The 26,297-nt window shown below is 55.8% G+C and overlaps 1 protein-coding gene across 4 annotated transcripts in view; it reads right to left on the reverse strand.

The window, feature by feature from the left end:
* Positions 1–26,297, reverse strand: part of ABR (ABR activator of RhoGEF and GTPase) — a 182,810-nt gene that overhangs the window by 9,910 nt on the left and 146,603 nt on the right. The window contains exon 1 of one of the 4 annotated variants that reach the window (XM_060082596.1): positions 12,559–13,033. The exons of the other annotated variants lie outside the window; for them this stretch is intronic. Coding sequence (XP_059938579.1) covers positions 12,559–12,720 — 162 coding nt within the window. The 5' untranslated portion in view covers positions 12,721–13,033. Of the gene's footprint in view, positions 1–12,558; positions 13,034–26,297 lie in introns of those variants that run through there. 4 annotated transcript variants of the gene reach the window in all.

The raw sequence follows: 26,297 nt of genomic DNA on the forward strand, positions 1-26,297 counted from the left end.
AAGTGGAGATGGCAGGGGGAAGCGCAGAGACATCCCTCACAGGTGACCAAATGGGACTCCGTTTCTCTGGCTCAGTGGCCTTCAAACTGTTTTTCCCTGTGCATCCATAAAGTAATTTGGAAAAACAATGCACACCCTGGCACATTTTTAAGTCAACATGTAAATATTTCCAGAGCAAGTTTAAATAGCTGCAAAGAATATAATTTCCAGAATAATGTAAATATTTATATCTTAAAATAAAACTGTTACATCATTCTTTTAAATGTATTCAGTGGAATCCAAATTCCATAGTGATTTGATATCCACCATCATCCATTAAAAAAACACATAAACAAGTTCTTCTTTCCCTTGTAGAAACCCTGCAACGTTCCTTTTTCTCTTTGATTTTGTGTTTCTAGTCTATTTCTCCCAAAGAATTATGCCCTAGTTTGCATTTTTCTTTTTTAAAGTCTTTTTTTACTCCTCACCCTATTATATTTTGCTTCAACAAAAATATCTGTATAAACGGAAATGAAAGATCTCCTGAGACCACTAGGCTCCAAATGTTCGAAACATATTCTGGATTAGTTATTACAATGATTAGCAGTACATAATAAAAAATTTGACCAACACATTACAAATTTTAATAAATATTCAGCAGCAAAGTACCATTTTGGTGGAATTGCATCACTTAATGAGATGGGTAGAGCATTTTTTCTGTTTTAGTTCATGTATGCACACGGATATTTGCTAGGGTGAAATGGGGTTTTAGCATCAATACTGTTTTAATTTTAATTTTATTTTTTTAATTAAAGTTTTATTCTAATGAGACTCCACCAAGATTTTTACCCAGGGAGTGGCATGATTTAATTAGCATTTAGTATTGCTTAAAGATCTTGGTTTTTTTTTTTTTTTTTCTTTTTTTGCGGTATGCGGGCCTCTCACTGTCGTGGCCTCTCCCGTTGCGGAGCACAGGCTCCGGACGCGCAGGCCCAGCGGCCATGGCTCACGGGCCCAGCCGCTCCGCGGCACATGGGATCCTCCCAGATCGGGGCACGAACCCGCATCCCCTGCATCGGCAGGCGGACTCTCAACCACTGCGCCACCAGGGAGGCCCTTTTTTTTTTTTTTTTTTTTTTTTTTTTACCCTGGCCGCACAGTGCAGCTTGTGGGATTTTATTTCCCCGACCAGGGATAGAACCCGTGCCCCCTGCAGAGGAAGCGTGGAATCTTAACCACTGGACCGCCAGGGAAGTCCCTTGGTTTGGTTTTTAAAGATGTACAGGATGAAACATCTTGTTCACATACAGTAGATGGGGCTGAAAATAGTTTTATTATTGCAATGTTTGCAATTCTTTGACCTCTTTCCTCGGTATTTGCCTTAAATTGTATAGATACCTATTATCAATATTTACTTTAAATGATCTCAGCTGACCATTTCCATCACTTTTGTGGAAAGAAAGAACTGGAAACCACGTGACTTGTGAAAGGGTCGGAAACCCAGCTTTCAGAGTCTTTTACTTTCTCAGCTCCTACATCAGCACTTCAAGTGGCCCCTCTGTTGCCACCCAGGAGGCCTGGGAGCCCTGAGCCGAGTCCCCCAGGAAGCCTCGGGCTCCGCTGCAGAGCGAGGTGGTGGTGCAAGGCCCTTCTCTGGCGGGTCGCTTTTTGGCAATAGCTCTGACGGGAGCTGAGGATCTGCAAACTGAATGCTTTAAAACTCTTCTGCCCTAGTACCCCTGGACCGTCTCTGCACCCCCAGGGCATGTGCACCAAAGTCTGAACACTGCTGCTCTAACAGGCCCCTCGCCACAAAGGAAAGCTGGATCCGAGTCAGTCCAGGGTGGGCTGGGCCCCGGTGCTTCTTACAGCTCAAGATAAGACCCCCGCATCTTCTATCACCCACACACCCGCTGGGGACAGGGGGCACCCAAGCCTCCGACAGGGTCTGGGCCCTGCATCTGGGCCCAGGCCCAGCCTGGAGAACAGGACAGAGGGAGAGTCGTGTGGAGAGCACTGAGCACCTCCTCAAACATGCTAGGGAAGCGTGTGGGACTCACAGCCTGGCTGCTGCCCCGGCTCTCTCTTCTACAAGGCTTAGGACCAAGTCCTACTGGGCCCCTGAAACCTTCCTCTCCTCAACTTTTTGTCCCAACCCTCACCGGGCCTGTGGCACAGGCTGCTCCTTCCACTTCCTTCATCCCCTCCTGAATCCTGGGTCTTGGACACAGGGCCTTGGTCTGTCCCCAGCCCTGACCTCGAGCAGTGGCCACCTGGAGGAGAGAGATCTCCACTGCTGTTCATCAACTGGGGCAGATACTACCCTTGGGACACACATTCTGGAATGACCACCTGCTTCTCATGCAGGTCTCTCCAGTCATCAGCATAAGCCTCAGGCCAATTCTGTGGTCCTGGCCCCCAGTGCCCCACCCCTGCCCTAGCCTCCCATGACCTGGCACCTCCTGGCAGCTGCTGTGGACTGAGCCAGTGGTCCCTCCCTGGGTCCTTGAGTGGTATGTGGACATAGCTCAAGTGGGGAAAGTGCAGGGAATGAGAGTCAGACCGACCTGGGTCCAAATGTTCACTCTTCCACTCAACTGTGTGAATGTGGGTAAGTCACTTAACCTCCTGGAACCTCAGTTTCCCTACAGGGGTGTCCATACCTGCCTCAGAGCGTTGCCATGGAAAATAGTAACAGCGACTGATGTGCTGTGAGCATTTCCTGTAAGTCTGGCTCTATGACAAACCCCTTACATACAGCATCTCAATCAATGATCGTAACAAGCCCATGAGGTTTAAGCCTTTCTAGCTGCTCCCCTTCTACAGATGAGACACCAAGGCTTAAAGAGAATGAGGAGTTGGCCCAGTGCTACACATCTAGGAAGTGAGAGCTGGGGTACAAAATCAAGTCTCCCTGACTCGCCTCAGCTAAACCTGCAAGATCCTACCCAGCCCAGCTAGGTGTACTGCACCTAGCCTGGCATCCTTGCCTCTTGGCAAGGCAGCTGCTGTGATCATTATTTATCTAGAAAGCAGACATCGGTCCTCCACGGTCTGGCACCACAGGCTGACCTGGGTGCTGGCAGGCCAACCCCAGTACAATTCTTTCATTCCTTCCCTCCCCATCACTTCTATTCCAGCAGCCAAGTAGCAACCCTACATTTTCCTGGGAACATCTGAGACAGGGCCTTAGCAAGCCCTGATGCTAAGGCCTAATCCCAGCCCTGCTTCTTCCAGAAAGCCTTCCCAGATAACTCCAGGCCTCAGGAACCTTCAGTTCCCCTCTGCCTCCCTGCCACGCTAGGACCCCGTCCCCTGCACAGTTTGCTCTTGTTTCAGCCTGTCTGAGGCCAGGTCTGGGTAAGGTGGCACTGTCGTGTTTTACTGTGAGTCCCGCCACCGCCCTATTCCAAATGCCGTCTGCAGGTGCGGCCCTGCTACCCACGTGGGGAGGCCTGCCCAGCCCCTCGGTGCCCTGACAATGAAGCCCTGTCTCCCAGGAGGCCAGCAGCCTCCAGAAACCAAGTCTATTTCAGGATGTCATTTCAATACCGAGAAGGGAGGGTGCAGAGTAGAGGGGGACATGGCACATTTTCCAGAGAAATAATGCTGTCTGAACTGCTGGGTTATTTATAACCCCTGGGAAATGTGGACTTTGCTATTTCCTGATTAGATTAGCGCTGGGGGTGGAGGAACCAGCTCCCTGGGTGTCAGTGGACAGGAACACCTGACCGCTCACCCTCCAGTCCCAGCCGATAAGTGCTGTGCCCCCCCGCCTGGGGACCAGGTACCAGGGGGACATCAGATCACAGGTGACACAGGTGGGGCTGCGAAGGGCCAGGCTGGGGAAACCCCCCAAGAGGGGCCCCTCCCTCACCACACAGGTAACAAAAACGCAGTGGGGCTCCCCCCAAGGAGCACAGGCAGGAGACAGAAGCAGGCCATAGAACATCCCGGAGGAAGTTACAAACGAGGGGCTGCACACAGCCTCTGGGAGCAGCTCGATTATGTCCTCTTTGCCTTTGCATTTAGACCTGGTCAGGTCACGGCTGCACATTCAGACCTCTCCCGTGGAGAAGCTGCTGCCCTCTGGGACTGATGTCCCCGCGAGAACCCCCCAGGTCCCCTGCAGCAACATCCTGGGCCCCTGCTGGGAATCCTGCATCCCAGGCAAGGAGTCCACAGAGTCTGAGAGAGAATCTGGCAGGTGGCTGGGATGGTGCCTCACCTTCCTGGGCCTCAGCAGCCTCACGTTTAGGACAGGAAATGGGCTCCCCAGCCTTGCAGGGGGCTGAGAGGATTTGAGGCCCTGAGGCCAGGGGAGGGTGCTCTATGTGCACCCAAACACCCCCCAGGTGGTGGGTGCGGCCTTCGTTTCAGGAATGTCCTCAGGGGTCCCTTCTGAGGGGTCTAAGCCCTTCCTCCCACCCGTTTCTCCCCAGCCTGGGGCAGGAGACCCTACTGTTCTCCTTCTCTCAGAGCTGTTCAAGGCTACTTCCTAGTGCTTGGGATTTCGGAGACACTAGCGAGTTTGGGGGCCCCCTTCCTGCTCCCCCTAGTAGGTGACAGAGTCCTCTGGACGGTGGGCACGGTCCTCCCGCCACCCCGCACTCCCTCCGCCACGCAGCTCGCCCCTCCCTGCGGGCCCTCATGGGGGCTCAGTCCACAAGGAGGGGTCAGTGCGGGATAACCTGTCGCAACTGGCAGCTACAGTCCCAGCACAGAACACAGAGCAGCGACAGAGTTACTTTGGGAGGTAACACGGGGGCTTGCGGGTGACAGGGACCCGTGAAAACAGTATTCACCTGGGCTCCCAAGGGCTCCCAAGACCCCACTTTCCCACCCTGTAGCCCCTTGGCGCTGAGCCTCTTCCCTCAAAACCTCACACTGTCGTTTCCACAGCACAGGCCCTGAGGAAGCCCACCCCTTTGTGCACGACCCCTGACCTCCTGTCCCTCCTGGGCCCGGCCCCACTCTTTCTTTCGTTGAGCACTGCTCTACCCTCTGCCCTCTGGGCCTAGGGCCTGGCATCCTGGGCCTGTCCTGGGTGGGTGGCATGGACTTCACTCGAAGCCCAGAGTTGTTTTGGGGGCTGATAAAAACTAAGTGCAGTAAACCATAGTATAGCTGAAGTTGTCACCCTCACAGGTGAACAGGACACCGAATAGAAGGCAGAGGTGTGGCTGTATTTTGGGGACCCGGCGGAGGCTGAGCGCTGGGCCGTGGAGACTGGGCCCTGAGCCGGGTGTTTTGTCTGACAGGGGGACACTTCCTGTGGCTCCCAGGTCAGTGGCCACGGTGGCGGCCCCGGCTGGCCTTCTCCTGCCCTCCCCCAAGTGCATGCACATGCTCTGGGCTGGTCCCCTTGGGACACCAAAGCCAGCCTGTCATTGGGGCAGACCACAGGCGTGAGAGGCACGGTAGGGCTGGCAACAGGGGGAACAAACAGGGCACTGCCAAGAGCCTGCCTCCCCTCCCCCCGCCCCGGGAAGGGTACTGGAGGGTTCCGTCAACGTGGCCGCTTGAGAGAAACTCAAGAGAAGCAGGGCGGAGTGGGAGGGGGCGCTGGGGCCTGTATCCTGGCTTCTAGCTCAGCAGCTGGTTTAGGGGAGATCAAGGTCAGCCTCAGTAAACTGACCCCATTTTCCCAGGGGCCGGGCCCCCCCACCATAAGGCCAAGCAAGCTCTGGCCCTCCAGCCCTGGCCCTGCAGGGTCAGGCACCCTCTCCAGGACAGCCACACGAGAGGCCTGTGCAGACTGTCCTGCCAGGCACGGGGATGAGGCCACTTCGCCTCAGCTTGCCTCCCCTGCCCCCCGGAACTGTGAAGTTCCCTGAGGCCCACATATGGGAAGGGTTTAGCAGCTCTGAATGAGGCGTTTATTGAAGCCAGGTTAGCCCTGTAGAACCCACTGTGACCTGCCCCCCCAGCGCCCTGCATTCCAGGGCTCAGCCTCCTCTGTGCCGCCACGCTTTTAGCCCTCAGGCCGGCACAGCTGCAGACAGAACTCAGAGAGGGCCCGTCTTGCCCCGAGCCCCGGGGCCCCGTCTTCCTCAGAGCTGGCCTGCCCTCCACTGCCTGCCCTGCCTGGAGACTTCACCCCAGAACCGGGCCTCAAACCAACAGCCAGGAAGCCGTCCCGCCCAGCTCAGGGCTACCAGCTGACAAGCACAGGGTCACCCTTGGGAAAGAAACTGGTCAGGGCTAAAGCAACAGAGGGGCAGCCCCCAGCAGCCCTGTCCCCAAAGGGAAGGGGCCACCTTAGAGGTCAAAGTCCCAAGCAAGGGGCTCCCCGAGGTATGACCGGGAAGTCTCATGCTGCTGCCATGGAAAGGAAGGCCAAGGGCCTTGAGGACTGCCATGGGCTCAGCGGCCTCCCTCCAGGCTCAGAGTGGTTTGGTACGAATTATGAAAGTCCTTCTCTGAAGCTGACTTCATCCTCCCTGCCCAGGCCAGGAACACTGTCTGGGCACAGAGCCTGCTGGTGAGAATGAGGCTCGGCAAGCCCACTGCCTGTACCCGCTCTGAGGGGCCTCTTGGTGGGCTCTTCCCAGGCCCCACGTGCAGGCCCATTTCTGTGCACAGCTTGCTAGGCTGGGTTCTACACCCCCGGAAGCTCCCCATCGAAGGCACGCAGCCTTGACCCCAGTGGGGCCCTATGACCACCCAGACAACCAAGAAACAGCCGCAAACCCGAGTGGGCCCTGGGCCTCCTCCTTGGCAGGGGGGCACGATGGCTAAAAGCACTTCCTGCACTAAGCCACTCAGTGGGACCTCATCGTGTCACTCTCTGAGCCTAAAAGCACCTCGTGGGTTATCACCTAACTCACATCATGAGCTAAGAATGATGCCTGGTACTCAGCACCCGATCAAAACATGTCAGCATCACTAAAACTGGGCTTAAACTCCCCAGTGGCTTCCCGCTGCACTCAGATTAAAAGCCCATCTCCTTGTCAAGGCCTGCAAGGCTGCTGCCCCCTCTGTCCGAGGTCACTTCCTATCCTCCACACAGCCTCTGAACACACCATGGCCCCCCCAGGCTGCAGGGTTTTCACCTCTGCCTGGAAGGCATTGTCCCCGCCGGATCTTTCAAGAATCCTTTTTGTCATCTAAATCTTAGTTCAAAATTATCTCTTGAAGCAAGGCCTCTCCCCTCTGCTTTATTATCTAATCTGCTACCCAATTTTATCTTCCTGCAGTACTTGTGCAGCATAAAATGATCTCATTTATTGCCTGACTCTCCTATGGACAGCAAGTTCCCTGAGAGCAAGGCCTCTGCCTGGGCTGCCTCTGGAGTGCCCAGCACATGAAGATGCCCCATCAATATTCAGAGACCAAATGAACAAACTGGGCTACGCAGGCTGGAGAAAGCAATGCCCTTTGTTCGGGACAGGGGTCGAGAAGCCCCACATTCCTGCTCGCCTCTCTCCTCCCGTGCTCAGTGAATGGCTGGCCATGGCCCAGGGGCAGCCCTGTGACCTCTTCCACCCAGACTTTCCCAGCATGTTGAGAGTTTAAGGCTTAGGCGTAGGAATCTTGAGACGTGGCCAAAATCATCATATGAACTGGATCTAGGAGATCATCCTGTTCAGCTTCTTCATTATACTGATGCCAGAGAACCAGAGAGGTAAAGCGATCTGCCCAAGGTCACACAGCAAGTTAAGACCGTAGACTCAGGATTAGAAAAACGAGGCCTCTTGACTCCTACCAGCCCGGTGCCCTTCCTTCTCTGGCCTCCTAGGCTACACCAGCCTGAGAGGAGGCGGGGCGCTCCAAGGAGGAGGCCAGAGCACAGAGGGGGCATTCAGGTGTCTGATGGGAAGGGGAACTGTGGCTGTCGCTGCTCTGGCTGTGCCCATCTGAAGCACCCACCCTGGCTGGGGTCACTGTCCAGGAGAAAGACGGTTCCAGCTTCTGGCTCAGGCATGAGTTCCACTCTCTCTCAACCAAAGCAGAATTGGTGAAATCACCGTGGGGCTACAGGGCCCTCCCAGCCTCTCTGCAGTAGACTCCCACCGGCAGCTCCCACGGTCACTTCCCACCTCTCTAGGCCCACCTTGGGGGACCAAGAACAATGGGGCATTAGTCTAAGCCTCACTGGGATCCAGGACTCTGGCTTTCTCCCGGGGATTGGGCAGGCAAGTTCCAGGCACGGGGATGTGTGTTCCTTTGGGTGCAAGGGAGCTGTCAGAACACGAACACCCTTCCAACTCCCAGCACGATTTTATGGGGAAAAGGAAGCCAAAATAGCACCTGCGGACCAGCTCCTGACAACCTGGGCATCCAGCAAGGCCACTCAGCAGAGGGCTGGGCCTTTCCAGACTTGGGCGCCCTGACCAGTGCCTGGTAACTCCCCCACACCGGCACCTGCAGACGTTTCTGTGCTCTTTCCAAAATGTCTGCCCTCCTGGGCCTTCACGGCCTCTGGATAGTCCTGCACCACTGGGCTTGGGCAGCACTGGCAGGCTCAGCTCTCCCTGGTCCAAGGCCATCCAAAAGCTGGGGCACCAAGCCCAGCGTGGCTGCCTGGCCAAGCCACCTGTGGACCACAGAGATGCTGGAGAGGGCCGATGCCCCTTCTAACCTCCCCAGGCGCCAAGAAACAGCAGCTTGCCAAGTGCACTCAGAGCACGGGTTCCTACCTGGGGATCTGTGACCCTCTCTGAAACAGCACGGAGTTTGTGCATATGCGTGGCTCTGGGTCTGGGTGGAGCTCCATAACTGTCATCAGATTCTCAGAGTTGAGGACTCCTGCTCTGTGGAATCAAACAGGCCTCTTGGGAGCCAGTTTAGTGGAGAAGTGCGAGCAGTGGGGGTCAGGAGGCCACCCATGTGGCTCCAGGAGTAAGATCCTCTCCCTCTAGGGAGTATGTATGCTGGATGCAGGGAGGTCTCACTACTCCCCCTTCCAAGCCCCCAGCCAGCCAGCCTGGTCACAGTCCTGGCCCACACAGAGGCCGGGGAGGAAATGGGCTGGCCGCAGGGGTCTCCAGGCCCGCGGAGAGGCACTACTGTCCGCTTCCGACAGCTGAGGGATCGCTATAGGGGTGTGAATGGGCATGTGAATGGTGAAGACAGGATGCAGGTCCCTTCCCTCCGGTAAATAAGGTGGAGGGGGGCAGGGTGGAAGAAAGGGGGTAGGGCAGAGAGGTGGGCAGCCGGGGCAGGAGAGGTATCTATTGGTGTCTAATAAGGTTTCAAGATCTTTCTTGATGCCCAGAGCCAGATGATGAAGTAAAAGTAAATGAGCCCAAGACATCTCTCTATACCCCAGCACCTTTCTACCCTCAATGCCTGGAACAGCCAGTGAATGGCTGACTGAGCCCTGGGGACATGCACATGGTTTGCATACCTGATGCTACCTGTTGGGAAACTGTCAGGTTATATTAGACTCTGGGAGGGGTCTGGAGCTGTCCTGCAGTTGCAATCAAGATGACAAAGAAAGGGACCCTCCTGAGTCCTAGGTTCCCCAGACTAGTGGCCCAAAGAGGGCTCCCCATCCTGTCTTTCTTTGGGTTACACCTCTGACCTTCCCTAGAAGTAAAGGGGAGCAAACCCTATCTCAGAGCAGGTGGACTCGTCCTGGAGCTCAGCAGGAAACATCTCAGTTCACCTTGCTGGCCTCTGGCTTCCTGAGAGAAGCTCTTTGGTGGTGGGGAATTCCCAGACCCATGTGGTAACCCCTTGAAGCAGAGGCAAGGTCATCAGGAACCATCCTCAACTCTCCCCCACTCCCCTGAACCCTGCCAGTTCAGCCTGAGTCCCTACCTCCAGCCAATATTTGGCCTGGTCTGGGTCTGGATGTCTTCACCTTGGCTGCAGGGCAACAGTAGGGGCATGGATTCCTGTCCCTCCCCACCCCCGCTGCCCAGAGACAAAAACTTCTGGCCTGGCCGCTGCTTCCCTGGGGCACTCCTAGCCTCTCTGGCTCCCACAAGTGACCCCATTAAAACCTTTGGACACTCTGTGGGGTAGGGATGGGATTCCTCATTCAGTCCTTCTCCCTCCCAAGTGCAACCTAAGGATCCAGAAACAGGCAGGATGGGAGGAAGACCAGGCACTGAGCCTGGTCGCCTTGAGTGTGATTTAAAGCCAAAAAAAAAAAAAGGAAAAGGAAAGCAGAAATGTGAAGTTAAACGCTGAGAGCACTGGCAGAACCCACAAACTCAAATGCCACGTGTCTCCTCTGCTCAATGCTTGCACAACAAGCCAACTGCCAAGTCAGAGTCTGGAGTGAGGCTTCAGCCCCAGGACTCTCCTCGGGGACAAGCACAACCCCAAACAGAGCCCCCCACTGAGGACCCAAAGGAGAGTCTGCAAGTGGTCCCTACGGCCCCCCTTCCAGCAAGCGCAGACTCCTGGGGCCAGAGGCTCCACAGGCGAACACTGGGCTTTCTCCATTCAAACAGATTCTTCAGCCCCAGCATGGGGTCTCCAGCTGACTCACATACACCCCCTTCCAGGCTTCATGAATCTTTAGTTAAGTGGCAGCAGGAGGGCCACAGGTGTTTCAGGCATCCACAGCACCACATCCTTGTGGCAAAGTTAAATGAGGAGTTAATGAGGTGACCCCTCCTGTCAGGCTGGGCAGTACCTGGCACCCTTCCCCCACCCACCTAAGCTGCTGCCTGATCCCAGCCCCCTCGTCTGGCAGTGAGCCTGCTGCACTGAAAAGAAAATAGGTTAATGCAGCCGGGAAAAGAAGGGAGGTGGGCAGGGGGTCCGGCTCCACAAGCCTGCCTGCTCACCCACCAACCCCGGGCACAGCAAGGCAGGCACAGCAGGGTGCATGAATGTCCCTCTGTCACCCACGGTACAGACCCTTGTGTCTGCGACACCAACATACTTTGTCACACAGCAGGAACTAGGGGACTGAGTCACCCGGCGCACAGAGCATCCCAGCGCCAGAGCCACCCTGCAGTTGCATTGATGCCAATCAACTCAGCAGCCCAGAGCCTGGCTGGCCTGCCACCCTTGCCCAGAGGGCACCATCAGACACAGAACTGTCAGATACCACCAGAGGTGAAGCTGGCTAAAGGATTCCTGAAGCGGCTTCTTGGTTTTGCTAGTCACTAATGCCCAGGGAAAGAACTGAAAGTCTGGAGTTTCAAGGTTTAGAAACTGCCCCCTACCTGCCACCGCCCTCCCCACCCCAGCAAAGGGGCAGGTAAACCGGAAGGACTCTGTTTGGCTGGGACGGGGCCAGGAACATGCTGGGTCACTTTCTTGCCAACCTCTAGGTCTGGAAATGGACAATGAGCTTTGGGCTGGTGTCTGCTGGCCTCAGCAGGGGTTGGGAAGGGGGTACAGGCAGGGGACGGCTCCGGGCTGCCGGGCACAGACAGCTGCCTCAGCACAGAGGAGCTCTGGTAGCAGCTGAGGCCAGCAAGGCTCTGCTAGCCTCGTCCCTAGAGAAGCTGAAGGTGACACAGGGGCCAATGCAGGACAGCTCAAGTTGCTGCCCTGCCCAGCACTCTCTAGGACTGATGTCCCCTCTGGGAGGTCACGTATGCCCCGTTGGAAGAGGATAAAAGTAGATAAGGAGCCAACGGGCCCAAGATCACATCCTCTTGCAGGTGCCAGGAGCCTCTATGCTGGCTGGCAGTGAGGACCTGCGCAGAGGGACCCCCTCGGACCCCCACAGGAGGGCTTGTAAATCCCCACCAGCAACACAGACTAGCCAAGCCTCTGTTATCACTACCTGGAAGGACAGGCATGGCCCTGGCCAGCCGGGACAGGCACCCTGTGACATATGCTTAGGTGGTTAATTTGGTCTACAGTTATCAAGCGCTCACTGTGTGCTAGGCGATGGTCTGGCTCTTCCTCAGACGCCCAATGCCAGGGCCCAAAGCCAGCCCTGCGGCAGCCTGCCCAGCTGCAGGACAGTCAGCTTCTATCTCAGACTTTCATCCCCGCCCAGGTCTGGGGCGGCAGGCAGGATGGGCAGTCTGCCCTGGCTCAGCTTGGTCTGAGCTGCCTGCTGGGTCAGGAAACCCCTGGCACACTGACTGAGTTGCCTGGTGCCTGACTGGCATTGGGCCAACAGGCCTCTGGGTGGCCCCTGAAGAGGCAGCCTATAGCCCCCAGACCCGGCGGCACCGCCAGCTCCCCACAACCCCAAAGAAACCTCACACGGCCGGTGGTACTGAGGTGCTTCCGCCGGTGCCCCTCTGCAGAAGGGGCGGCCACTGGACGCAGGGGGTCGGGTCTGGGCTGGGCGCTGTAGGGGAACCTGAGACCCAGGAGCCCCTCGCCTCATCTGTTCATATTTCTACCCGCAGAGGCGCAGAAAGGAGGCAGGCAGTCCTCTCCCACAGGAGACAGCCCGCCTCTTCCTGAGACAGGGACAGAGGCAGAGAGAGCAGGGCTCGGAGGCTGGGGTAGCAACAGCGTTAATCATCACGTTAAGGCCACTTAGAGCCAACCCACAGCTTACCCCAGCCTCTGTCCCAGGGTCCCTCAGTCAAGTAGGAGGCGCAGTGAGCTCCGAAAAGCGGCTGCCCAGAGCCCCAGCAGGCCCCCCGCCCACCTCAGTCCCTCTCGTCCACCCCCGCTGACCCGCTCGAGCCCCTCAGGCACCTTTTGGCGGAGGAGCTTGCTGCGCACGCGGCCCCAGAGCCGCGCGCCGGTGTTGGGGGGCCGCTTGCTCCCCGGCTCCTCCAGCGGGTCCAGGCAGCAGCGCTCCAGGGGCTCGCACACTGCCTTCAAGCTGCAGTCGGGCTGAGGCAGGACGTCGGTCATGCCGGCGGCAGCGGCAAAGCCCGGCCCGACGGCGAGCCTGCCTGCGGGGCCAGCTCAGCTCCGGGGACGGCGAGGCGGGGAGGCGGGGAGGCGGGGAAGCGGGGAGCTGGGAGGCGCGGGCCGCCGGGGCTCCGGAGCCGCTGGAGGGAGGGTGGGAGCGGGCGCAGCCTCAGCCGAGCCGCCGGGACTGTTACTCGAGCCGGGCAGGGAAGCGCATGGTGCGGGGCTCCGCTTTCTCCTCCCTCTGCGTCCTCCCTCCCCGGAGACACCGCTGGAGCAGCAGCGGCTCTTCGCTGGTCCCGGCCAGGCTAGCGGGAGGCCAGCCCCGAGCGCGCGGCGCAGCGCCCGAGGCTGCCGGGGAGCCCCCGCCCCCCGCCCAGCGGAGGAAGTGACTCAAAAGAGGCGCGGGAGGCTGCCCCCTCCAAAACACCCAACCTCCCGGTTTTAACTCTTGGCAGGCTGGGCCTCCTCCTCACCCACCCTTCGGCCCTCCCTCCAGCCCCTACTAAAGTAAGTTTGACGAGCAGCACCACCAGCCAGTCCCTTCCCCTCCAGAGCCCTGGTTAACCCCTTCCCCACCAGGCGGCGCCTTGGGACGGGGGTGCCTGCGGGAGGCTGGTTAACCCCTTCCCCACCAGGCGGCGCCTTGGGGCTGGGGTGTCTGCGGGAGGCTGGGGGAAGCCAGAGGGGGTCTGCAGAGCCCAGGGCTCAGGGCCAGGAGCCATCAACAGCTGCCCTTGTCCCGGGCAGAGGACCAGTCCTGCCCTGGGGTTCTACTCCTGCCCCAGATGCCTCCCTCAATGCCAACTCAGTGACAGGGCCCGACCCGCGTGGACTCCTGTGTAAAGAATAAAGAAGATCCCTAGCTGGGCAACCTCCTGGGCTTTAGCAGCCCCAGAGGGAATCAGCTACTATGGACCTTCTCTGGGGACATGAGCAAAAAAAATCCAAGGATGACACGGGTTACAGATGCCCAGCAAGAGGTGCTCCTCTCACGGGCCACTTCTAACCATCACTGGTGCCCTTCACCAGAAAAGCCAAAAAAAGGGCTGTGCTGCTGGGGGCAGAGGACGTCCACCGACAAAACGGCAATAAGCCACTCTGTGCTGGGTGCCTTGGGATAGAGAACTAAGAACTTGTTCTTGACTCTCAAGTTGATGAATGTTCATTTCACAAGGTAACAAGTCAGCGTCCGGTGTTTGGAGAACAGAGAAAGGCCTGAACCCCAGATGATTAGGGTTCACACACCCCAGAGGCGTCCAGGCGTCACACCCTGTAGAGCTTGGCACGGGGGAGGAAGGAAACCAGTATTTTTGCAGTGCCAACCGTGAGCCAGGTCCCATGCAAAGGGCGTTCAAATATCTGCTGGCGTTGAAGCCTCACGACTTCTGTGCCATTGGTCGTACTGTTTTAGAGTTGTGAGGACTGGGGCTCAGGGAGATGAAGTTCTCGCCTGATGTCACGGAACTGCAGCTGGCTAGTGACAGGTCTCCTCCAAAGGCCCTGGCGCTCACAACCACCGAAGTGTGGCTGGTTCTCTGGATTCGGGGAAAAGAGCTGGGTCAGGCCACCAGGGCAGGTGGGCCTGGGCCCAGAAGCAGCCCCTGGCATCTGGAATGCACCTGGGGAATCTGAACCAGCACACACGTCTTGGGGTTTATCATCAGAGCCCGCGGTGCTTTTGCAGAAAGGGGTGGCTTCACCACAGAGGGAGCCAAGACTTGATCATGACAAGAGACGCCTTTCACCGAGCTTACTATGCGACAGGCACCACGCTAACCCTCCACTGCTCCCCCAACATTAGGAAGTATGTCCTCACATCCCCATTTTTCCATTTGAGGAAACTAAGGGTACAGAGAAGGTAAGCCACTTGCCCAGACCAGCCTGGGCCAGGCCACGAACAGAGGTCTGGCTAGGCCCTCACCACTGTGATATCCCAGTGTGGCAGGGTCTCGTCCTGTGCTGCCTTCTGCCTGGAGGTGAACGTGGAGTCCTGGAACTCTGCTGGACTCTGGTGGTCCCTGCAGGATGGCTGGGCCAGCCCCATCTCTTCTAGGGCTCCATGCTCCACACCTGCTTCTGCACAGTGCAGACAGGGCTGGGCCGCCAAGGCTGCACAGAACCTCCTGCTCCCTGAGCTAAAGTTGCCCGAAGCCAGTGCAGCTAAGCGGGGCAGAGCCACAACCGTTTTCCCAGTAACCCCTGAGTGGGAGGGGAAGAGACCCACCAAGGCAGGGACACACCTGTGTCCCCTGCCCAGCTGGGGCCTGAGCCACCCTTCTTGACCCACCCCTGACCTGCTCTCCCAGGGCACCTGGGGGCCACCTCTGAAGAGAATCTCCCTGCAGCCCCATGAGGGGCCAGCAGCTGCCCCCACCAGCTGCACAAAACCCACCTCCTCCAAGGCTTCACCCATTCCTGTGGTCCTCACCTCTTCATCCCAGTGATTTCATTCAAGAGGTACTGACTGAGGGCCTGGCTATATGCCCAACCCTGGATAGGGGCTGGGAAATCACAAAGATGAATCAAAAGGCTGTGCTTGACAAAGCTGACAACCGAAGAGAGGAGAGGAGACAAAGGCTTAAACACCTCTTAACAGGAGGCAGAAAGGCATTCACGCATCTGGCATTTACCAATCGTGCACCTACCACACGTCACACCCAGATGGACAAAGCATCGTTTTGGCCCTCAAGAAACCCAGTCTTATGCCGCAAGAACAGCACAGATCAAGTGCCACGAAAGCCGAGAGAAAGGAGAGGAAAATTCTAGCCAGAGACTCAGGGAAGGCTTCCTCGAGGAGGGGTTGGCATGGGCCAGAAGAGAAAAAAGGTCACCCTCCCTGGCTTTGCTCTGCATCCCTCAGCTAATGGGCAAGTGCTGGTTGTATAACTGGCCGGTAAGATGCCATTATAATTGCTGACCACGTTCACCTGCTGCAGACACATGGTCCGCGCTGGGCACTGCCAACTGTTAACTTCAAAACTGGCCCCTCACTGGCTTTCTAAGGTTCTCTGTCCTCTATCTGGGTCACATGCCACAGGATGCAGTTTGGGGGATGTTGAGTAAGGTGCGTCCCCCGCCAGGTGTGTGGGAGAAGCGGGGCAGTGCAGATCCTCTTCCCAAAGCTTTATACTTGTCTGTCTTAGGAACCCCAGGCTCAACACTTGTCTGGGTAAAGCAAGCTCTGATTGGATGAAAGATGGCCAACTGGTCTCCATGGTGACATAAGTGCCTTAGCAGATGGATAGCTGTTGGGAGGCTCTTCCCTTGAGATGCTCATCTTTCCTTCCTCCCTGTGGGCTGGGGGTTCTCTCTAGGGACAGCACAGATTTGCCTTCTCTTCCCCAAGCCTGACTCACTGCTTCCTGGAAGCAATGGTCTAGGAGCAGGCTGCAGCAGCGGGGTTGGGCAAGACAAATGATCCTAGTGAGTTCCTCAAAAGCAGCCGTCTGAGTTCTGGTCCCTCCAGCCCACCACAGACCCTTCCTCAGCTTCACTGGGTGGGCTAGGCTCAGGCTGTCCCGGCCACCCTGCAAGTGACGGCACCCCTCTCCCCTCTGTCCATCCTGGCAGAACCGGCCTCTGAGGATGAGCAAGGGCCCCCTGTCTGGATAAACAGAGCCTGGGTGGGAAGGCCCACATGAACAGATGTCGCTGCCTTTGGAATTAAAAACATTCCTAGTAGACTGTCCCATCCTCCCTCACCCCCTCCCCAGGCTCTCTGCCAAAGGAATGAGAGGGGCCGTCCCCAGGGAGGTGCGGGGCAGGACCCTGGGTTACACCGAGGGAGGGGTATATACCTGGGGTGGCTGGGACCGGCCACCCAGCACAGCTATGATTGAGGCAAAATCAGGCTAAAGTGATCAGCAGAGGCATCACTGAAGAAAAAAAAGGTCAACAGGGAATATATGCAGCCTGAGCTGTGTGGGCAGGAGAGGCAGGGACTGCCACCAGTGCTGCCTTGGTGACAGCTGGGGATGGGGACGGCTTCCAGGCAAATCCTCCAGCCTGTGAACACGAGGAGGAAGTTTCTTTCTCAGAACCTTGGGATGCTGCTGCTACTTCTCTGGAGTGACCTCCTTTTCCCCACTGGAACGACTTTCATCTTCCCTTCAGCCCAGACTGGAATCCCGATTCCCTGTCCCTGTCCTCCAGCCAAGTGACTTGAAGGCAGGAAAGGGGGTTTCTGAGCAGCCAGCTAGACCAAGGCCACAGGCACCCCGGGGAGGACAGCCTGGGAGTGAGGGGGAGGGGAGAGCCCCAAAGGGCCACCCGGAGAGGCTGGGTGCAGGAGCTGGAGCCGGAGAGGAGCTTGGGATGGCGCTGAGGAGGACCGGGAGGGGTGTGGTCCGGGGTCAGCCAGGTGCGCTCCTTCAGCCCCAGGGCAGCAGAGCTGGGAGGCAGGGTGTGGGTGGAGAGCAGGTGGCGCATGAGGCTGGGAGGGCTGCAGAAAGGAAGCCCATGGTGGTTCCTGCCCAGAGACAGGCACCGGAGTCCAGCCCGAGAGAGAACCAGCAGGGCGGGCAGTGCCCAGGAGCCTGGGGCCCACGCAGAGGGTGTATGAGTTGGCAGGGAGGGTGGCACATCGCAGCGAAACTGTGAGAAAGGGGGGCGGGAGAGTCCCTTTAAAATGAATGGCCCTGGGGTCCCTGCATTCCTAAGGTGTGTTCTCACCTTGTTCTGTACCGATCCTAACCCAAACTGTGGATCGGAAGGGCAGAGATCTTCAGAGAATGAGAAAGTGAGACCCGTTTATGTTTTTCCATCCACACTTTTTGAGCATCTGCTATGTTCCAGGCCTGAATTAGGCCTGGGGACAGGAACACTTTGCTCAAAGTCACTGAGTAGCCAATGGCAGAGCTGAGCCTAGAAGCTACTTTTCCACTCATTTACCCATTCATTCATCACTGACTAGATAGCCACCACATGCCAGGTGGGGAGGACACTGAACAGGTCACAGCTCACTTGGAGCTGTGAAACTCCAAACCGAGCCCTAGCCAACCCACCGCTGACCCGTCCTCCAAGGAGATAAGTGCCAGCAACTGGGGACTCTTTCAGGCATCCAGGCCAGGACTCTGGGGTCTGGGCCCTGCCTGCTAACAGCTGTGCATGGGGTTGCAGGTCTCTAAGGTCTGGAGCCTCAACTCTGTAGATTAGTGGTTACTGGTAGCTTTAGATGGCCACCTGAGAGGGAGATGGGGAGCGGCTTCCAGGATGTTGGGACAGGGGGCAGCCAGGATTCAAAGGTAGTTGCTCCGCAGCCCAACCTCAAGGTGTACCATGACCCTCCCGTCTCCCAAGGCCTGGCCGAGTCATAGGACAGTGCAAAGCACGGGCTGTTCTGCACACAGCCTCACCCTCCACTCTGCCTGGCCACCCCAGGCTGGTGTCTCAAGGGTGCTTGGTGGCTCTAGGAGAGGTGGAGACAGCCACAGAGCTTGCCTGCTTCAGGACTGTCCTAATGTCCTAACAGGCCCTGGCAACTCCTAGTAATTCTCACAGCATATTTGGTCACGGAAAAAGGGTGGAAAATCCACTTGAGCCTTTGGGAACATCTTGTATACCTAAAACAAAACCCACCAGGGACGGAGTGGGTAGGGCACACCCACACACATCCATCCATTCCTTCCCACACAACTCATGGATGTAACTCACAGCCAGACTGACACCCAGACCCCCTTGGCCGCTTGCCTGCTCCCAGGACGGAGGCAGTATGGCCGGGGTCTCCCAGCACAGCCAGGGGTCAGAGCGCTCCAGGGGGCCTCCCAGGCCACAGACTGAAAACACAACAGCCTCAGGCAGGGCGGGTTGAAAGTAGGTCAGGGTCCGCTGAGCCTCCATGCTTTTTTTCTCTTTTGCTAATATTAAGCAACTCTTTTCCACCCAACTCTGAGCTCCAAATGAACAGAAGAAAGCTCCTGGGAGCCACGGAACCGGGGTGTGAGTCCTGCCTGGTCACTGTGGCAGCCACTCACTCCCTCTCTCTGGGCTTAGTTTCCATACCTGTCAAACAGGATCTTGGACGAGACAAGTGGTCCGCAGTGAATTTTTTTTAAGCAGAGGATACACCCCGCTTTCTTTCTAAATGAAACCTTATGCCAATGTCTCCCTGCCCCCAATCAGCTAACGGCAGAAGCAGGGGGCAGAGACCCCTGGCTGAAGTGGGGTTCCAGGACCCACCCACTCACACTGCCTTTGTCCAGCACTCCCTGCCTTGGGGGCGCCTCCTCGGGTTGCCCCAGTAATCCCCAAGCCCCGCAGACTCTGAAGCCTCCGGTCTTCCTTTAAGGACAGAGGCTTAAAGGAGGACAGTTCCCCTGAGAGCGGCTGTTCCTCTACCACGGCCATCGGTCCTCGCTCCCCTCCAGGGTGGGTAGATGTGGAAGTCGGGAGATTAGGGGCTTTTTAAGGAAACTTTTGGGTCAGAGTCCTGGATCCGAAGCTCATGTTTTATCTCTACTTTTCTCTCTGCTTTGGGAAAACTCTGGGCCTCTGCTTTGCTGGTGTGGGTTCCCTTCGGTGGCCTTACAATAGGATAACGCTTATCGCATGGAGTCAGTCTAGTCGGTGTTTTCTGGGTCACCTGCGGCCTGAAGCCAGTGCAGCTCAGCTCTTGCCTCCAAGGCTGTGAGCAGGCTATGCCTCGCTTTCCCTGTGCCAGCCCATGGGGAGTGGGGGGCACCTGGGGGTCAGACCCTCACCAAGAGCCACCACTGCCCCCACGGCTCGTGCCACAGCCAGGCCGGGCTGGGTGAGGCGCTGAGGTGGGCTGTGCAGCGCCCACAGTGGGGGAGAGCCACGTGAGGTGCCCCCGATCAGCATTCACGTACAGCCTCGGCCCTCACTCAGGGAGTCCCTGGCAATTCCCCTACTAAGTCCTTTGCTCAAAGGTTTTGAATAAAATCAAAGGCAGGACCATCCTAGGAGGCTGAAGTCGCAGCCTCCGCCAGCAGGGAGGTGGGCGGTTACTGGGAGCGTGCAGTAAGCCAGGCACTGTTACCTCCGAGGACTCACCTGGTCCTTGCACAGGTCTGAGGGGGAGCACTCAGAGAGGTCACCTCGCTGTTAGATGGTGGAGCTGCGATCAAACCTGGGTCTTCTGCTTCTGAGTCTAGGAGCCCCCGGGCCCAGAGCTGGGAGAGCACCCTCTTTTGGTTTGTTGAGAGGCGGGATTGTTCTCAGGGCCTAAAGGAATCAGTTCCCAAGGTCCTCTCCAGATCAGCTTCTCTGCTGCCCCTCACCTCTCCTAGGTGAGCAGGGGGCATTCCCACGCAGGGCAGGAGGCAGAGGAGACCCGTGCCTCCGTCTGCTTCCTGCCCAATGCCTCCTGTCTCCAGAACCCCCTGGGCGGAGCCCAGGCTCCCCAGATCAGGAACACCCGGGAGACGGAGGTAGCTGAGCGCGGGCCGGAAGAGAGAGGTTGTCCTACAAGTTTGGGGAGGCCTTTGGACAGCAGGGCGGGCTCTCTCGTAGGATCCTGCCCCTGGCTCTCCCACATCCCGCTGCCCACTCTGCTCTCCAAGTACAACCGAGCCATCCAGACCTGCCTTGAAGAGGGACAGCAGGTGAGGCACTGGACAGTGAACGGGTCTGAAACAGCTCTAGTCACCTGGGCCCTGGGAGGAGGTGGTGTCAGAGGCAGGGAGAGGAACAGTCCCGGTGCCCCTGTCCCACCCCGTCCGTGTGCTTCTGGGCTGGCACAGTGGTGATGACGGTGGCGAAGGGAAGAGCCCCCCGTGGACCTGCTGAGAGCAGCAGGCAGCACGGATATAAAACACGGACTCTCGAGGCAGACGCTTCCCCTGGACATGCACACCCAGCCCAGGCTGAAGGCAGGGGAGGGGTCCATCTTCCAGCGGAGAGGCTGGAAAGCCACACCCTGCATGGCCACTGCAGGAACGGGGAGCTGCCTAGCTGCCTCCCTGCAGGCAAGGTTTTCTCACAGCGGCCCTTCCCCCAATCCGAGTCAAAACCGGCCACTCTCAGGGAACAGGGCCTGGCTGTGGTCAGTGTGGCCTGAAGGATGCATGGGAGAAGGTGTTAAGGACACCCGGTAATGTCCCCTGTCGTTCCACCCAGGGAGGGACCCAGGCACTCCTGGTACCAGCTGTGAGGAACCCAAGTGGAAGGGGTTCTGGGTCAACCAGGCCAACGCCTCAGAGCCCAGCTCTAGGGCAGTAAAGCTGGGATGCTTGACCCTTGGGCAGAGTCAAACGGGGACAACAGACACCTCGGGGGCCAGAGGGAGGGACGTGGGGTGGGGGAGCCCTCGACTCCTGCCCTAGCAGCCTCCTGACCTGCGCTCACTCCGAATTTCCTCATGCCCTGCAGAATAATTGAAACCAGAAGTAGTTCCTGCTGACAATGACCCCTTGTTTCCAGCTCATCACTCACTCTGGGCCTGACCGTACCACGCCGCCGAGCTGAACGCGGCTCTGAGGGGGATGAGCCCAGAGCTGCTCAGCCCGGGGTGGGGGCACAGCAGGAAACCTCAGGCTGGGAGGTGGTGAGGCCCCAACCTTGACCTCCTGCCCACTCTGAGGTTGGTTCATCAAAGCTGGTCTGACTCCAACAGCATAAGAAAACAGACGTGGCCTGAGCCAGCCTAAGGCCCAAACACAGGGGCCACTTGCAGGTGACAGCCTTTGGGAAGGGGGTTTGCTTGACAAGCTACACCCAGAATCCCTGCAGGAAGGCGGAGGACAGTGCACCTGGACCTGCCGGCTTGGGCAAAGGGCTGTCATCACTAGACAAGGACAGGCCTTGTGCCAGGTCCTGTGCCAAGGCCCTCACAGACTTTCCCCTTCTGTTCTCTTTACAGCCCATTTTACAGATGAGGAAACTGAGGCTCAGAGAGGTAAAGTAACCTGTTCTCCCAACTAATGAATGGAGAAAGCTAGACTGAAGCCCAGATCTGTCTGGCCTCAAAACCTCTTCAACATTGACTGAATGATCGCAATTCTCCTCTGTTCTCTTCACTACACGGGGAGGTCCTGTTCATTCTTTGCATCCACCACACAGTGCCTGCCACTTAGAGGGAGTTCAACAAACAGAAATGTGGGAATAAACTAGTGAAAGCGTGGATATGCACTGACCAGCTCTTTCAGGGACATTCCATCCTTTGAGCCTCACAACAAGCCTGTGATAGAGGCAGAGTGGGGGTAACTGTCCCCATTTAATAGATGAAGAAACTGAGGCCTCCAAAGATCAAGGGACCTGGATGCATTTTCCCACCCTCAGCCCAGTGTTCTTCCTACACTATCAGGGTAATGCACTCTACACTCAATCTATCTAAACCACTGACCGAGGGGAAGACAAACAAGTTAGCAAAGGAGGGCCAAGGAGACAGGGATGCCTAACCCGGGGGAGAGAAAGCCAGCGGGGGGCAGCTGTTTTCTTCAACTAGAAGAGGCTAATGGTGACAGATGTAAGCTTTTATATGTAGAATGGATAAACAACAAGGTCCTACTGTATAACATAGAGAACGATACTCAATATCCTGTGATAAACCACAATGGAAAAAAATATTTAAAAAAGAATGTGTATATATGTATAACTGAATCAATTTGCTGTATAGCAGAAATTAACACAACATTGTAAATCAACTATACTTCAATAAAAAAATATTGATTAAAAAAAGAAGAGGCTAGGGCCTCCCTGGTGGCGCAGTGGTTAAGAATCCACCTGCCATGGCAGGGGACACGGGTTGGAGCCCTGTCCGGGAAGATCCCACATGCTGTGAAACAACTAAGCCTGTGCGCTACAACTACTGAGCCTGTGCTCTGGAGCCCACGAGCCACAACTGCTGAAGCCCGTGCGCCTAGAGCCCGTGCTCTGCAACAAGAGAAGCCACCGCAATGAGAAGCCCACGCACCTCAACGAAGAGTAGGCCCCGCTTGCCACAACTAGAGAAAGCCCGCGCATAGCAACAAAGACCCAACTCAGCCAAAAATAAATTAAATAAATAAATAAATAAATAAATAAAATAAAATCTTAAAAAGAGGCCAATGGTGACCATTTGTGTCCTGGGGGTTTGGGGGGCCTGATCTCCTTTTACAGCTGGAGAGACATGAGCAACCAGGGGTGGGGGAGGGGGTGCGGTAACCCTGGGTCTGGAGGGAAGGAGGCTAAAGAAATCTTCATCCTCAGAGACCATGCTCTTCTCCTCACTTAAAAGTAAGAAAGTCTGGGGGCTTCCCTGGTGGCACAGTGGTTGAGAGTCCGCCTGCCGATGCAGGGGACACGGGTTCGTGCCCTGGTCCAGGAAGATCCCACATGCCGCAGAGCGGCTGGGCCCGTGAGCCATGGCCGCTGAGCCTGCGCGTCTGGAGCCTGTGCTCCGCAACAGGAGAGGCCACAACAGTGAGAGGCCCGCGTACCGCAAAAAAAAAAAAAAAAAAAAAAAAAAAAAGTCAGAAAGTCTGAAAGTCTAAGGCGGAAACAACCCAAATGTCCATTGATGGATGAATGGATAAACAAAATGTGGTCTATACATATAATGTTATGCAGCCTTAAAAAGGAAGGAAATTCTGACACACGCTGCCATACAACATAGATGAACCTTAAGACACTGTGCTAAGTGAAGTAAGCTAATCACAAAAGGATAAGTATTGCAGGATTCCACTTACACGAGGTACCCAGAAATCGTCAAATTCATAGAAAGTAGAATGCTGGTTGCCAGGGGCTGGGGGAGGAGGAATGGAAAGTTACTGTTTCATGGGTATGGAGGTTCCGCTTGGGAAGATGAAAGGTTCTGGAGATGGATGGTGGCGACGGTTGCACAACAATGTGAATGTCCTTAATTAATACCTCTGAATTGCAAACCTAAAAATCATGAAAATGGTAAATTTCATGGTATATATATTTTACCACAGTTGAACAAAAATATAAGAAGGTCTAGATTTTGTCAGATGTACCAATCTGGGCTCTGAGAACACACCCAACTCCTGAAGGCAGGGGACTGGCCTTCATGACCTCCTTCTGAGTGTCATTTCTAATAGCTCTGACCTCTCACAAGCTTCCAAGTGGCCACGTCAAGAATGTCAAAGAAATCACCCTCCTTTCCCCTTTAGACACAGGCTCCAGGCTCCAGATGGGAAGAGGACAAAGGGCGAGGCTCCCAAAGGCCCTAAATGTTGCAATGGGGGAATGGGGTGGAGGGAGTCACCACTCCAGGCATTAGGACAGCTAGAGCTTCCTTCTTGGCCTGGAACCCTGCCCCAGCTCACCCAGGGTCTTGAGCTCTCTTATGCCCCAGGGGACCACCCCTAGCAGGCTCACAGGAAAGTGTAGCTGTGTCCCACCAGGGGGAACAGGGCTGAAGGTTGGGGGCCCGTCCCCAGGCTTGTGGCTGAGCTGGGAAGTGGGGGAGCAGGGGCATGAAGCGGACCCTAGGTCTCAGACCCCTCTCTGGTCTGAAGTCAGTGGCAGGAACTGAGCTGTGAAGTCCTCAGGGAGAACTCTCCCCTCTGGCCCAGCCAGTCAACAAGGGCTGGATCCTGGGAATATGCTAATCAGCCAGGGAGTAGGTCCCAGTTGGGGACAGCACATCTGGAGCCTGGAGCAGCATGGTTGGAAATAGACTGGCATAAACATACAGGAGTCTCCTAGGGCCAGGGAGCCAAGGCAGAGGAAGGGGGGGCCTCCTGGCTGAGGGGTTCCTGGGCTGGGCAGGGGTGGGGTAGCAAGGAGGAAGCAGACAGTGGGGGTGGCCTGCATGGAGAAGCTGGAGGTCTGGGGAGGGAAGGGAGGGCTCAGAAATGCACCAAGCTGGTGGGATCTTCTACTAACTTTGCAGTGACAAAGGGCTGACCCCTAAGAGTCATAGGCTGACATCCAGGTATCCCCCTGCCCCGTTCACTCATTTGCCCAGCAGCTGACCAAGCACCACCAAACTGGGATCAAGATCCTGAATCTGGAGGCTTTGCTCAACCACTAATGAGCTGTGTGACTGTGGCTATGTCACTCACCCTTTCTGGTCTGTTTCCTTCTCCCCTCAAAACAGGATTGGATGAAATGCCCTCCAGGATTCCTTCTGGCTATAACCTTACTGATCCCTCTTCTTTCATTCATTCCTTCAACCTCCCTCTTACTTGCACTGCTCACAACCCCTCCAGCTCAGGGCAGGCGGGCTCCTTAATTTCCTGGGACACTCCCTGTGCATTCCTGCCTCCCTCCCTGCTCTGGGTCACGTGGGCCCTTCCCCCAGAATGCTCACCCCACTGCTTTCTGCTGATCCAGAGCCTGCCCAACTTGCTAGAATAGCAGAGCCTTAAAATGGCAATTAATGTGCTGGCCATTATGTAAATGATTTTTATAAAGTACTTTTGACAATGTAACAAAAAAGGTAATTATAAAGACTACATTCAGACCTAGAAAAAAGGGGGTTTATGGTAATGCTACTTGAAAATAGAAAAAAAAAGACAAAATACGCACCATCATTAAAACCATATAAAAATCTGTATACCTGAGGAAGGGAAAAGGCACAAAATAAGATGGCTGTTTCAGAGGAGTGGGAGTAGGGATGGTCAGTGATTATGTTTCAAGTCTCATTATTATTATTGCAATTCTCTTTCTAATATAAACACTGCTTTTGGAATTTAAAAAACCCAGTGCTCTCAAATCCCTCACTCCACCTCCTCCTGGAAGCCTCCCTAACTCCAGCCCACAATGATCTCTCCTTTGAATTCCTGCAGCACAAGTTTCCATCTCATTATGCGGGGAACCGTGGGAGGCTTGCCCTGGAGAGGGCAAGGCAGGGGCTCTGGAGACACCTGGCTCTCCTACCGGATGCCTGGCCTTGGGCAGGTTCCTTAACCCTTTCGTGCTGGAGAGGGTGTGGAGAAAAGGGAACACTCTTGCACTGCTGGTGGGAATGTGAATTGGTACAGCCACTATGGAGAACGGTATGGAGGTTCCTTAAAAAACTACAAATAGAACTACCATATGACCCAGCAATCCCACTACTGGGCATATACCCTGAGAAAACCATAATTCAAAAAGAGTCATGTACCAAAATGTTCATTGCAGCCCTATGTACAATAGCCCGGAGATGGAAACAACCTAAGTGTCCATCATCGGATGAATGGATAAAGAAGATGTGGCACATATATACAATGGAATATTACTCAGCCGTAACAAGAAATGAAATTGAGCTATTTGTAATGAGGTGGATAGACCTAGAGTCTGTCATACAGAGTGAAGTAAGTCAGAAAGAGAAAGACAAATACTGTATGCTAACACATATATATGGAATTTAAGAAAAAAAATGTCATGAAAAACGTAGGGGTAAAACAGGAATAAAGGCACAGACCTACTTGAGAATGGACTTGAGGATATGGGGAGGGGGAAGGGTAAGCTGTGACAAAGCGAGAGAGAGGCATGGACATATATACACTACCAAATGTAAGGTAGATTAGCTAGTGGGAAGCAGCCACATAGCACAGGGAGATCAGCTTGGTGCTTTGTGACCACCTGGAGGGGTGGGAGGGAGGGAGACGCAAGAGGGAAGGGATATGGGAACAGATGTATATGTATAGCTGATTCACTTTGTTATAAAGCAGAAACTAATACACCAT

The sequence above is a fragment of the Mesoplodon densirostris genome, chromosome 18 (assembly GCF_025265405.1).
Source record: "Mesoplodon densirostris isolate mMesDen1 chromosome 18, mMesDen1 primary haplotype, whole genome shotgun sequence".
NCBI classification, from domain to species: Eukaryota; Metazoa; Chordata; class Mammalia; order Artiodactyla; family Ziphiidae; genus Mesoplodon; species Mesoplodon densirostris.